Source organism: Dermacentor albipictus, chromosome 1 (assembly GCF_038994185.2).
Source record: "Dermacentor albipictus isolate Rhodes 1998 colony chromosome 1, USDA_Dalb.pri_finalv2, whole genome shotgun sequence".
Taxonomy (NCBI): Eukaryota; Metazoa; Arthropoda; class Arachnida; order Ixodida; family Ixodidae; genus Dermacentor; species Dermacentor albipictus.
This window is the reverse complement of record NC_091821.1, coordinates 214,397,380-214,411,664: the sequence shown is the minus strand read 5'-3', so window position 1 is coordinate 214,411,664 and position 14,285 is coordinate 214,397,380. Positions and strand designations below refer to the sequence as shown.

At 41.1% G+C, this 14,285-nt stretch overlaps 1 protein-coding gene across 8 annotated transcripts in view; it reads left to right on the top strand.

The window, feature by feature from the left end:
- The window catches only part of LOC139054180 (eukaryotic translation initiation factor 4E-binding protein Mextli-like), a 511,761-nt gene that overhangs the window by 479,624 nt on the left and 17,852 nt on the right, over window positions 1-14,285 (top strand). For all 8 annotated transcript variants that reach the window (XM_070530844.1, XM_070530846.1, XM_070530850.1 and 5 more), the window contains 5 exons: window positions 743-836; window positions 2,991-3,065; window positions 7,283-7,358; window positions 12,541-12,626; window positions 12,692-12,880. In XM_070530844.1, coding sequence (XP_070386945.1) covers window positions 743-836; window positions 2,991-3,065; window positions 7,283-7,358; window positions 12,541-12,626; window positions 12,692-12,880 — 520 coding nt within the window. The remainder of the gene's footprint in view (window positions 1-742; window positions 837-2,990; window positions 3,066-7,282; window positions 7,359-12,540; window positions 12,627-12,691; window positions 12,881-14,285) is intronic.

Genomic DNA, 14,285 nt, shown 5'->3' with positions numbered 1-14,285 from the left:
TGCTGCAACGCAGCCTGCATGGAGCCGTCACTAAGAGCAGCCAGCTACGGCTGCGGTCAAATACAGTGAACAGACTCCTAGTGCTTCTGAAGGGTGTGAGGACATGATTATGTAGCTTAGTTCTCTCTGATGTATAAGTTGTCAGATTGACATACATCTGGGGCGAAAGATATCTATTTCTTTTTCTTTTTTTTTTCATTATTGTTGTCATCATGTACCAGATATATTTGTGCTTTTCTTTATTTTTTATTTACAAGCTTCTCAGCTTACCTGACATCCCCTTAACGTTTGAGAATATTTTATATTCTAAGGGTAGTTTTTCTCGAATGTTTGTCGGCTTGATTAGAATGCTTCACTGTTCAAACACCCCTAATATATATATATATATATATATATATATATATATATATATATATATATATATATATATATATATATATATATATATATATATGTATACCATTGAGAACTTGGATCTGTTTAAGTTGCACTGTAGTTTACCATTGGTGACACCACAGCATGAAATTAGTATTTTTACTTTTTTGTCTTCACTGCGTTTCTTTAGAGCACCATTGTACTTGCTTAGGGGGCGTGTAAAATTGGGTGCCACTTACATGTGGGTGGTTGTGGGTTGTAACTTAGGTAACGGATGTTCGGAAGTCTATTGGATTTATTTTTTTAGTTTCTCAACTGGGATTTCAGAGGTGCACTTATTAAGATGAAACACTTCCCCTTCTGCCAGTGCTGTGAGGAGAGACAGTGGCCCACCAAGCAGCCAGACTAGCAGCTCAAGTGACGAGGAGACGTACAAGGAAGATGTTGAACAAGAACTTGCGGTAAGCTCTAGTGCACCTATAGCATGTTTGTAAAGGGGGCTTGATGATGCTATCAAACCTGCTTCTGACGAAGCTACATGAAGTGTATTTGTCAATTCCAACCCATGGTATTACATGTGCTCAGGATTGGAAGTCCTGTGTTGAGTTTGATAAAAGCATTGTACCAGTCATTTCAGCTACTACGTGTACTGTCTACCAGCTCATACCAGCTACTATACTGTCTCCTATTGTTAAAGACAGGAAACTAGGGATAAACTGTTCTCTGGCCTATGTTCATAGCAGCAGCAGCCACCTGAAATTGTTTAGTAAACACTGGTGAAATTTTTAAACTAAATTTCACAACTTTTTATATATTGACATAAGTGCTCGTGTTGAAATTGTGCAGCTGAAACTGGTCACTGTTTGAAATGTGTCCATTTTGCAAGAATCCTGGGACTATCACCAGTTTTGAAATATTTGTTGCTAATTTTAGCAGGGAGTATCTCGAAACTAATGCTGTTGTCAGAATTCCTACATGGGCATATTTTGAGCATCTACCAACTTAACTGTACAGTTAACTGTACAGTCAACTCCTGTTAATTTTACTCTTGTGGGACTGGAAATGAAAGGTTGAATTACCAAATGGTCGCCACATGAACAAATTCAAATCATTTTTTTACTTCAAGTTGTCTGTGATGTGGTTAAAGTAAAAATGGACCCCGACCGAAAACGTAAATAAGACGTTTTGGCTCCAGTAAGAGGGCCTTGTTCGCAGTCCATATTGGGAACAAGGCAGTCCTGACTAGATGAGTTTTCATCAAATCCTTGACTTCAGTATTTTTAATGTCTTTTTTATTTCTTGCTCTTGAAGTGCAACTCATTCAGCATGAGACAAAGGGTGCTGATGTGTTTAAATGCTACCTCAGCATGAAGCTACGTGAAACAAGCGGCAACGGATGACTTCATGGGTGGGAAGGGGCATTGTCCATTAAGGGATAAAAATGAATTTAGTTAGAACAGCGTCACTCCTAGGGAAGCAGTAGCATCGTCTGTGGATTTTCTTCTGTTTTCAAGCTTTTAGTAACCACTGCGTGCGTGAGAGGTCACCAGTGGGGGCTGAATCAACCGAAGTGGTTTGCTTTCAAGTTCAAACTAAACGAGTTTTCCATCCATAGGAATGTATGGTTTCTCACAGGGACATTCCAGTGCATTTCAATTAAGTGAAAAGTTGAATTAACCGAGGTCAAATTAACCGGAGTCAACTGTATCATGTGTTAAGGTTACTAAACAAACTGCAGCAAGGTGTACATGCAAGCTAGTTACGACTATATGGCAAAAAATAACTCTGTAAAGCTAGACACAAAATGCGTTGGTAATTGTCACAATTCCCTGTGTCAGCTATGGCAGACAATTTCATACTACGTGCCAATAGAAATCATTTTATCACAAATCTGTTATTATTGGTAATCTGAGACAGTTGTTTCTGAAATGTCTCTCATTTTAAATTGATGAAATGTTCATATAGTTCCATTAATTCAATATGGGAATGATTTGGTTCGTCATTTCTGCATTTTTCTCTTTTACCTTTTACCAGAGTTGTGACTGAGTGATGTGCAAGGTGCATTAGGAGTGAGTGGAACAATAAAAACAAGAAAAAAATTATTTTGCTCTCAAGGCAAAGCAATGACAGTGGTAGTTAGCGCAGTGTTATGTGGCAATGCATTAGGCATGTGCAGCAATGTGCAAATAATTTTCAGTGTCAAAAGTTGGGTTTTTCATGTAGCTCAGCTTGCTAGAATGTTAATGTTTGCCTGTCCCAAGTGAAATACAGTTCATTAGGATATTGGCTTTCAAAGCAGTTCACGCAGCGATGTGCTGTCTAAGATCAGGTTCACCAGATACACTCTTTGTGCAGTTGCTCAGGATTTACTATATACTCAGTTAAGTTTTTGTATGGCTAACATTCATTTAATGAGATTTCCAATGTAATGATATTTTATTTTTAATTTCTTGATGTTTCATGAGAACCTTGCACTTCTGTGATTTAGTCAACTAATCTTCTTCTACAGATTCAATTTAACAAAGTTTACAGGCATTGCGTGCATGCACTTGCAGCCTTTGTAACCTACAAAAATAAGAAGCGTTGCCTGACAGTTTTGTGTGTGAACATTGCAGGCAAGCGGTGAAAAACGAATGACGGAGTGCAGTGCTGATCCATGTGATGACATTCCCCGGTTCGCCATTCTATTGGTATGAAAACCACTGCATGTGTTCCACGCTCATGGATATGTACTTTAAAATACATTAATGACCATTCAGAACATGAATGCACATAATTTCAGTATGATTGCGATGTGTCATTGTACTCGGTGTTATTTCAAATGGTGGGTTACCTTAGCTTTGCAAATACTACACTACTGTAAAAACAGCTATCGTAGCATTGACAGGCCACTATCAGAAGCGTCTCAAGATATGTGCAACAAGCTTTAAGGGAAGATGTGCCGCAGAGATGCATTTTAATTAATCATATCACTAACTATATTACTAATGCTTAGCTATACTATATATTATAATATAAATATATATTATATTATATATTAACAATATAGAGTTTATTCTCCTATTTTCGAATATGATATTGGTTTCTGAATATCTTATATGGTCATTTTTATATACCCCTGGAAGTGGGAAAAAGTTGGGTCTTTTGTGTATGGTCAGGGCTTCATGCCTAGGATAATGTTATAAAATAACCTATATTGCTTTTTATGGACAAATAATTGCATGTAAGCTTAATTTTTTTTCTTTTAGTTCTATTATTTAAATAATTTTTAACCTGGACTAAAGTTGTTGAGAAAATTCATGATTGGTTTCCTAAAAGTTAACATGACCGAAATTGCTGCAAATTACAATAAAACCTAAATACTTGCAGTCTGTGCATTCTGTTCCTGAGTATGCAAAATGAGTCCAAGGTTGAGCCACATTAGGTACGAAAATTTTTGCAGCACAAGTACTAAGAATAGCAGTGTGCAATGCTAGACTAGTTGGTTCAGTGGCTTTTGAGGGTAAAAACAGTGCATACAATGATGACAACAGTAGAGAAGAAACGCAAATTGCAAAGCGGTCACTAGCAACATCGAGGGTTTATTGCGAATACAGCGATATGAAAAAACAACCAACACATAACTGCAAGATACATTGTCACGTGATAAAACACAGGCAGAGTCCCGCGCGCAGATTTTTTATCTGTCAATGTAACAAACTTATGTTTTAGTTAGAGCTAAAGATGAAGTGTTCACACGTGCATCACCTCTTTTGTTAATCACATACACATGTGTGCTGCATATGTGGTGCAATACCATCTTATCACCTTGCACTTTTTGAAGTCTGCAGTACAGCTGCGAGCGCTGCAGTGAAAAGGCCATGTTGCTGCCTTGTTTTTGGCGACAGCTTACGGCATGCTCGCTGAGCCACTGGTTGAGAAAACAACACGTCTCTCCAATGCGAGTCTTTTAACAGGAGAGCAGAACTTAATAGACGATGTTAACAATACACTTCACGGTGGGCTTCGTGTGCCTAGTGGTAAACATATCAGAAGAAGCCAACAAACACTGACACCAGAGTAAACATAGCCTTCTTGGGTCCTTCAGTGTTTACGCACCTACATATTGACTCTGCTTCTTGTGGGCTGAGAATAGAACTTTAACGCCCACTCTTCGGGCACCTTTCTTGATCTTACGTAAAATGCTGTGAATGTATAGAATGAAGTTCGTCTGAGACCTTTTTTCAATTTGCTGCTTGTTGCCGTTTTCCTAGCTAAAGCCCCTCCATACACGTTTTTGCCGACCAGGTTAAGTACCGCCAACCTACCCTCCTCCTCCACGCTCCTTCCTCGCTCACCCCCTCAGCTTCTGGCGCCAAGCGGAACTCGCGTAGTTACAGCTTCTCATTTGGGCAGAAGCGACGTCACATCTGCATAGAGGTGCGAGCGTACAACAAGCGAAAATTCAGAAACCGGAAATTCAAAACCGGAAACCGGGAAACCAAGGACAAAATGACTTCGTACAATGAAATTGTGAAATGGTACCGACTAGAGCGAAGGACTATGCCGCCACCTCATCCGGGCTTAACCCGTAAGGAGGCGGTTTTATACCGACAACTTCAAACGGGGTCGTTATTCACCCCGGTGCTGATGAGGCACGTGTGTCCAAGTGTTTATGAAAGTGATCTGTGTTGTGTGTGCCAAAAGGAAAGAGCCACTGCAGCTCACATCCTTTGGGACTGTGCTAAGAATCCGCATGAAGCTGCAACACTAACAACGATCCCGCCGCGGCTCGAGGCCGCAACGAGATGCTATGACCAAGATGTTCAAACCCAGGCCGTCCAGCAGATCTCGGCGGCCCTCGAAAGGCAACGACCGAGCGAAACCGGAGGGAGGCTGCCACCCCAAAGGAGGGGCAGGCGCGGTCGACCAAAGGGAATAGTGCGGCCGCGGCCGAAGTAGAGGCGCCACACGCCGCGAAGACGTCATGGCCGCGTCACGGTAACGCCTCCCTAACAGGGGAAGGCTAACCGTTCTGCAGGTGTTCAGAACAAAGTTTCGTCACTCACTCACCGGAAATTCCGGAAGCGGAACGACCGGAAATGGAAACCCCAGAAGTGGAAACTGTGGAAGCGGAACTGGTATGAACGATGAATCTAGGAACAGCGGCGCACAACAAAGGTTGGTACTAATTAGCAAAAGCGGCGTTGACGCGTGGATGGAGGGGCTTTATTCCTAGCGAAGTTCATTGAGAAGCTTTTCTGCTAGTCCTTGAAATACATTTTCTGGACAACTTGCATTTCGCAGTCTTTCTACTTGAGCATTTAAGCTTAATCTTCCCTTGCAATGGCAGGACCATTTGAGAGCATTCTTGAGTACAGCAATGGCGATGGTGCACTTGACATGTTTTGAGTAGGTGGAGGTGAAAGGGAGCAGGCCCTTTGCTATGCAGGGTGCATAATGCTGGCAAACAATCTCATCGAGGAATGTCCCTTTAAGTTGTTGTCGAGCAAACGTAGCTGGTGATCTTCGACAATACTTACTACTGTATAACATGCAAAAACCTTAGTGTTATTATGCTATTATGTTGTTGTTTACCATTTATTGTTATTGCTCTACATACTGTATTTGCTAATGTATTAATTTTTCATGTTCTGTGCGTACTCCTTTCATTACGCTGATGTTTATTTCTTTCCCGATTCCATACTAATATGTTACTGTATTTCCCCCCTTACACTATGCCTTCTCGAAGGCCTGTAAGGTACATGTAAATAAATAAATAAATAAATAAATAAGTTCAGGGGTGTGGGTGAATCTGAAAATAATTTGTTAAAGATTTCTTGAATGGCTGCCATCTGAGGCACTGGATCAGCATCACATTGTTTGAAAACAAAGAAGTCTTCTATTTACCCAAAAGCTTTGAGCATGCCGGAATCCTGCAGTTCAGTGTTTAGGCATCGATTCATGCTTGCCAAAACTAGGTTGCACAAGCCAATAGAGACCCTTCATTTTGCATCAGACATTTTTATTAAAGGTGTTGATAGTGAACTGCATATAGAACTTCATTAGGTCTAGGAAACTTTCATTACTGGGACCAAAGAAGTTCTGGAAATGCAAGCTTCTTTGGTGTCAATGGCTTTCCTAACAATAATGCAGAGCTGAGTGTGGGGCAAGGGCTAGTATGTCATTTATGTCAATTAAAAACAGCTAGGCCTTGTTCTTCATTGTAATCGTTGAAGAACTCTAACACCGCATGCAACTTGTGAAGCTGGAAGGGATCATCAGTTGTTAGCATGCACAGCGCTGTTTTGAGAAACAGATGGAGGTATATCTGTCAAGTACCACATTCAGAAACGATAGCTCTCAGAAGGCAGCCTACTCGAAGTTTTAGTGCTAAAGAACACTTCGGGGCAGAGACCACTACCTTTCTTTATGGACTTTTTCAAGTCGCTCAAGTTCAGTCTTTCACACATACATGAGAGTTTCACATGTCCTCCGGAGCAAAAATTATGTGAGATGGCATGGAAGTTGGGCTAGTCAGTACGAATTCATTGTGGATAAACAGCACAAGAAAACACCTACACAAGGAAGAAGGCAGCTTGTCTTGTCCCTTCTTCCCCGTGTACGGGTTTACTTGCTCCATTTAGCCCACCTTTACTTATCATTGAATCACTTTCCAAATAAAATCAATTATTTGGGAAATGCCTCTGTTCTACGACAGTTTGGCCATTTGCTGTCATTTGTGGAGTACTGGACTTGAAAGTCAGTTACTGCATGCATATTCTGGCCAAGAAAAAAAGTCTATATATTCTTGATCCTGTCATGGCTATAAATATTTGGCTTGTATTTTCTGAAAGTATGCGATTAGTGAAAAAATGACTGTGCATTTTTGGATTGAGATATGTACTTCTTTGAATTTTTTGTCCAGGATAAGGAAGCCAGCCTGTCTCCAAAGCACATTTCTCGGTCTGGAAGCATATTGAAGAACTTGCCTGCTCAAATCGGTATGTCTCAGTGGAGCAGGAACTTTGGGGAACAGGTGCTCACAAGTTTTACTGAAAATAGCAGTTATGAGCTGAAAGTCTCTGTTTGTTCTGCGTTCTGCATCAAGCTATTGAGCACAGGCTCCGTAGTGGATCCAGATCAGCTACGATTGTTAGATGCACATGCGCCATTGTGCTCATCATTGATCTGTACTGTATTGCATGACAGAACACTATGCACCGAAGACAGTAACACAAAGTACAATTATTAATCCAAGTGAAAGTTTACTGTATGCAGCACTTTTGAAAACTAGGAAATGAACTGAAATTCTCTGTTCACTTGTTCATTTGTAACTATCGCCACCTGAGCCTCCTCACCAAGGCTCATAATACAAAAGTTGTGCTGTGCAGAACGATTTGCAGTGTCTGGATGAGGACAACTGCCCTGGCACTGTCATCCAGGACAGCAAGGAGCAGTCCGAGAGCAGAGAGTGTTTTCATAACTGACAGAATGTGGTGCACTCACAGAAACTAGAAAAAAAAAAGTAGTAGTTATGAGTTAGGAAATAGGCTGAATGTGCCCATCCGGAAGACCTTAAAAATTGCAGGGAGTTGCTGCAGCTTGGGAAGTTGAGTGGTTTTCGTTAAGTTAAATTCTAGTGTCTTACGTACTTAAACCACAATCTGACTGAGGCATGCTGTGGTCTGGCACTCCAGATTCCTGATTAATTTTGACCACTGGGGGTTCTTTAATGTGCATCTTAAAAGTACAGAAACATTTTTGCACTTTGCTTCCGTCTAAATGCGACCACTACGGTTGGGATTGCACCCGCGACCTCTAGTTCAGCAGTACAACGCCGTAGCCACTAAGCTATCTCAGTGGGTCTGAGTGATTTTCAAATGCAGACAGGTGACTCAGCTTGTATAACCTCGTTCTTACCAGGAGTTTCAGACTGCTATTTGCAGTAATTGAAGTAATGAAATCGAAGCCACTAAACTTGTTTTGTTTTTCTAAGCCCTTAAAGAAATGCATCACATGAAGCAAGATGATGTGTAGTAGTATTGTAAGAGGTTTAGTGGCGCACCCTCTTGTAGGGTGGAGAAAAAATGGTTTGGCTAGTGAGCCCTGCAGGATGTGCAGTTACTCAATTTAGGAAGGCTGTTCACCTTAGGCAAATGCATTTATAGTTCTTATATTTATAATTTCATTGGCAGCTAATTTTAGCTGTGGCCCTTTTTTGGTATGTCAGAAGAAATGGTGAAAAAGCTTTTTAGGTCCGAAGTTAGAAGCTGTGTCAAACTGCATGAAGTTGCAGGGGCTTGCTGCTGCTTCCACGAGAGGCATCCTATGTTTGCATTCGGGCTGCATTATTGCATTTGAACATTTTGTTCTTACAAAAATTGATATTGCTTAAAAAGCTTCATTTTAAGCTTTTATTTTTCCACCACATGAACTGACATTTGTTGAAATTTACTGCAGAAATTTCATGAAGGGCAAAGTTATGAACATACTATTTGGTGCAGATAAAATGGTCATACAGCCTTGTTGTACATAACTGATTGTTAGGGGTTATGATGTGCGTCAACTCCTGGAAGTGCAATTTAGTGTCCAAAAGAGAAAGAGTGATCAAAATATAGTATATGCATTAAGCAACTGTGAAATGCACACAAGATAAATAATCTTGATTTATTACACTGCACCCCTAAATAGAAGCAACGTGTGACAACTGTCATCTCATACGTGTGTCATACATCCAGAGAAAAGACGGAGAATGCGGGAGATGGAAATTCAAGACGATAAGCAAAACGTGAACACGGTGAATGCAGGAGCCAACGTTTCGACACGTGGACTTGTCTTCTTCAAGACCTTCTTCTTCAATATGTCGCCTTGAGAAGACAAGTCCACTTGTCGAAACATTGGCTCCTGCATTCACCTTGTTCACGTTTTGCTCATCGTGTGTCATACATCGTTACTCGCTTGTCATTAGTGTACAACCCCTCCTGCTTGGGACAGAACATTGGCCTGCAGTATGTGTAAATAAAAAAAGTATTAATATAAGTTCGCGATACTCATTTTAATTGGTTCAGTGTCTATCAACAATGAGCAATACCATTTGAAAGCCCACTAACAGTCCATATATGTTTTCATAGTTTTATGCTTAACCTCTCGGCTAACACGACCTTTATGATGACACAATTATTCCATCACATTAAAGAGACTGACAACCACCCGGAATGTGTCTTGAGGTTATTGTGCCAATGGAAACACATTATGATACGAACAAACATACATTTATCCCTGAAATAAGGAATTATGTTTTTAAATCTGCATTGAAACTCGAGCAAAAATGACGCGAGGCGACTTTTTGGTGAAACTTGGTAATTAAACACTTCAAAACCGCATCCAGTTCTGAAGAAATATACAGGCTTCTGTTCACTTGAAGTGCTATGTCTATAAATTCACAAAAATATTTATTTCCTAATTGTAAATTGTGTGATTTATTTTTATATTTGTAATCTGCGAATAGTTTTATTGAAAGGTGGTGCTGCCTGTATACAAAGAAATGGAGCCATTTATTGGTGGAGTGTTGCTGCCTTGCAAGCTTCGCACTACTACAAAGCCAGGCCCCTGTACTGCACCAACTGTACCACAATGGCACGCTGGGCGTCTGCAGGCCAGCTGACAGAGCTTCTGGGATCACCGCCACTCGCTTCAGTTGACTCGATAAACTCGGTGCTGACGGTGCCGCTCGCTTTGAAGCCACAGTGGATGGCGTGTCAATCGCTGCCAATCATAAAATGCTTACTGCTGACAATGCTTAACCTTCTCGCCTTAACTCAGCTCCCCATTTGTCTTTACAGCACGCAGTATTGCATTAGCTAACGACACATTGAACCTTTGCCTTTGGCTCGGGTTTGTCCAAAAAGCAGTCCATGGGCATCAGAAAATCATTTAAATAACCCTTGTGCGGTGTTTAGACATAGAATGTGCGGCAGTTTTTTTCTATTCAAATACTACATAGAACTTTACTGGAACCAATAGAACAGTTCAAATTAAGTGATCTTGAATTATTGGCACATCACTGTAGAATATAGGCTGATATCTGTGGCCCATGGGCAGCAATGCTGTGTTTGCAGTGCACCAGCAGAATGTTGATTCTGAGTTGAACTTGCCTCGTATTGTAGCTCCCCTACATATGCGATGTTTGGCAGTAGTTGTCACATTTTGTTATAGACATAATTTCGATGACACTCTATTTTAGCAGTTAGCATTTTGCATGCAAGACAAGTTGATGGTGCTGTTTTTTTCACTGGGGGCGGTGATACGCTTTTGCCCGCAGGCTGTCTTTGTAACCGACGGCGCTTGAAAAACAAAAGCAGACACTCACAAAATCGCTTAACTTTCTCTTAATCATAATTTCGCAAAAGAAATGACGATAGGTGGATTTCCGTGGTGTTATAGGTGACGAACTGTATCGCAGTGTACCGCAGTAGCCAGAGGATAGTTCCAAGTTGAACTTGTATTGGTAGCTCATGTTCATGCTAAAGGGTTGAGTGGTTGTCGCTTGTCAGAAAAGATCCACTTTGCTCCTCACTTAATTCCAACTTACCTTATTTGCACAATCTAACATGCATCTTTTTTTAAAAAAGGTGTGTTCAAATTTGCAAGCGTAACTAATTCTCGAAATCAAAAACAAAACCGATACTTGCGAAAAAAAAAAGAAAGCTCAATGCAAGCTAGCTATCCACACTACCATCGGACGGGTCGTCTGAAGAAAGTGACGCTCGGAGACATCGCAAGATGGGTTCATTCCCTCCTGCAGACGATGGCTGCATGAGCCTTTAAGAAGTGGGGCATTTTTAATGCATTAAATCGGACTGAAGATGACCATCTGTGGTCGGTAAACAGCGAAGAGGATGTGTCGTCGAACTCTGATAGTGACTAGCCGCTAAGGCTCAGCTGTATGTGTGTCTGTGTGCCCCTTTGCATATTCCATAAGATAGTTTCGAACCGGTATATGTCGACAGGTTTTGATGTGCACGTTAGAAACGGCACCAATTTATTTTGGGGGATATTTTGCCGGTAACATAACTGCGCGTTACTATCGGTATCGCAGTAGAATCGTGCCAATACGGTAATTTATAAGCTATAAGCAATGTTTGTCTCGTCGCCAGCAGTGGTGCACACCCAACCGGTACACGGCCGACCCGCCTATGAGGAGTTGGCCATGCCTCAATCTGCGCTGATATTTCACAGCTTCACGGTCGTCCATTGGTCGGACCCATTTTCTTACCACAGGCAATTTTGCAAAGCAGAAAAACGTCCATGACATCTCCACATTATTACAAAGTTGTTGCATTTGTTTTTAAGGCCGTAATCGCAGCATTTGATAGAACAGCTATTCTGGCACCAAACCTGTGCATGTTTCAAATTACTCAGTTTCTTTTGCCATTGATATCAGTTATCACTGTTGCCTGCGCCTGTATACAGCAAGAGAAGAAATTTTGCTGGTAGAAATTGTTTTTTAAATTTCCAGACATTGGCTGCAAGTATAGATACTTCAGATACTAGGCTTTCCATTGTGCCAAGAAAATGGGAGTGCTGGAAAAACACTTGTCCGTCCATTTTAGAAAGAAGCAGAGGACATAAGTTTTCCCAATATTCACTTACAGACCACGTTTCTGAGTTTGTGCGTGCATGCATATGTGCATTTACATGTGCATTATCAGCATCACACATGCACAGGGTGTTCTAGCCACACATGCGCCCATCTCTAACTAATAAAAATGGGAGATTTGATATATGTTGTCACTTTTGCTGGTGAATATTTGTAGCAGTGGCAGGGCATCAGAATTTGTATAGTATTTGCCAATAATTATAACTTTGAATAACTTTTCCTGTTGTATGCATGTTCAGAAACCTTCTTTTTTTTCCTTTGTGCATTATCACTGATGACTCGGGCAGCAGTTGCTGGTTTTATTGCATTTACAAATTTTATCGGCGGACATCTGTAAGAAGGCATCCAATTTTATGCATTTCACTTCACTCATCTTGATACATAAGAATGAAAACATTTGCTGGCACTGCACAGCAGTGGCAATGAAGCAGTCAGCAAAGGCATGTGTGTTTAACTTGGCTATACATTGACGAAGTATTTCAAATATTACATTGCATGCTACTCTATGCATGCATGGTTTGCAGTCACCAGAACGTCAAGTGTTGCTGAGGTGCCTGGGCAGACAAAGCAGTTCAAGCGATCTGGGAGCTCACCAGAGTTTTCTGCCAAGGTAAGTGGAACACGTGCATAGTTATGCTAGTGATTTCACTTTTGTTTGCGATTGGTTGTCTTCAGGCTGACCGTCCTCAAGTGCCTTCCTCTGCTTCGTCAGATGTTTCTGATGCACCAGTTGACGTGGTGCCGAAGTGCAAGAACTACTCGCGAGATGCTCTCCTTCAGTTGTCACACTCACCATTTGCCACACAGATGCCACCAGATTTCCCTTCATTGGACCCTGAAGTGGCAAACTTAATGGTGAAGCAGGTATGTATGGAAGCATAGAACATTTCATGAACCAGGATATCTTTTTCAGAAGAGATAATTAAGAATATAACTTGCCTTCCTTCTAAATATGAACACTGGGGTGGTATTCTGCAAAAGTCCACCTAGTGGACTGTCCATTTAGGCCGCTGCTGATTGGATGCAGCTGTACGAGCGAGGAGGAGACGAGCAGCCCTAGCCAATCAGGAACGGCCGAAATGGACAGTCCACTAGGTGGACTCTTACAGAATACCTCCCCTGCTTTCGTGGTTTCTTTCATCCCCTTTTTTTATTATTGTACAAGCCTAAGCGTTACTCTGGAAAGGTCATTTTATAGTTGACATATTAAAATATGCTTTTAGTGATGTCTAGGGGTATGTGAACAGCAGTTTTTAACACCAAATCATATAGAATGAAATCGTGTTAAAAGTGAATCGAATATTGAATATTTTTCAAATAGTTTGCAAATAATGTACAGTTTTGTTACCATTCATTCGAGGTGTGCAAACACAAAGTAGATTTCGAATCGAATGTTTAATGAAATCAAGACAAAAGCCGAACATCCAGTTGAATATCGGGAAATTTAGCACAAATGTTTGTGCTTCCAAATTTTGTGCAAGAAACACAGTGCTGCACATGCTCGGGAGGCTAATCACATTACTCAACAAAAATCTTGCTAGCTATCAGTAACTCGGGTATCTATGAGTCAAGATGTATAGTATGCTCTACTCTTATTAAAGGGAACAACAAATTAGCATGCCAGCACTGGTAACAACTCAGTTTCGTATACGAAGGTCTGAAAAATATTTTTTAGTGAAATAATGTCTGTCAAATAGAATTAAGTGCTTTTTTCCCTCTGAAGGTGAAGAAATAGCGAAGATGCCTTATATACCAATGGGGTTTTCAGTTTAATAGGGGGCCATACTGTGCTTAATGGCAATCTTCTGTTGCTTAGAAAGTATTGCTTTCCAGTTTTATTGCAGAAAACAGGAGGGTTTTTACATCTTTATGGCAGGTGGTTTCTGTCGGTTATCGTAAGCTTGTTAAGGCCAATCTGCATGGCAGACAAAAGGGGGGAATGCGCGTCATGTTACTCAGTAGCGCTCCGCGCGGTCATCGGCGCCAACAGCAGAGTTCTCAAATCGGAAGGCCCACAAAAAGATTGCGCAGCGTCCCCCCCCCCCCCCTCTTTTTTTTTTTTTTTTTTGGCTGTTGGCGTCATCCGTATCCATCTGGCATCTGTGTAAACGCATCTACAGCCAGGGGTTAGCGCACTGTCACATGATATTGTGGCATAGGTGAGATGTAGGTGAAGGTTTTATTTCCAGAATATTTACAAAGAAAGTGAGGGCAATAGAAGATATCTGATAAGGCCCACGTGCAAGCATCGTCATCTTCATCTTCATTG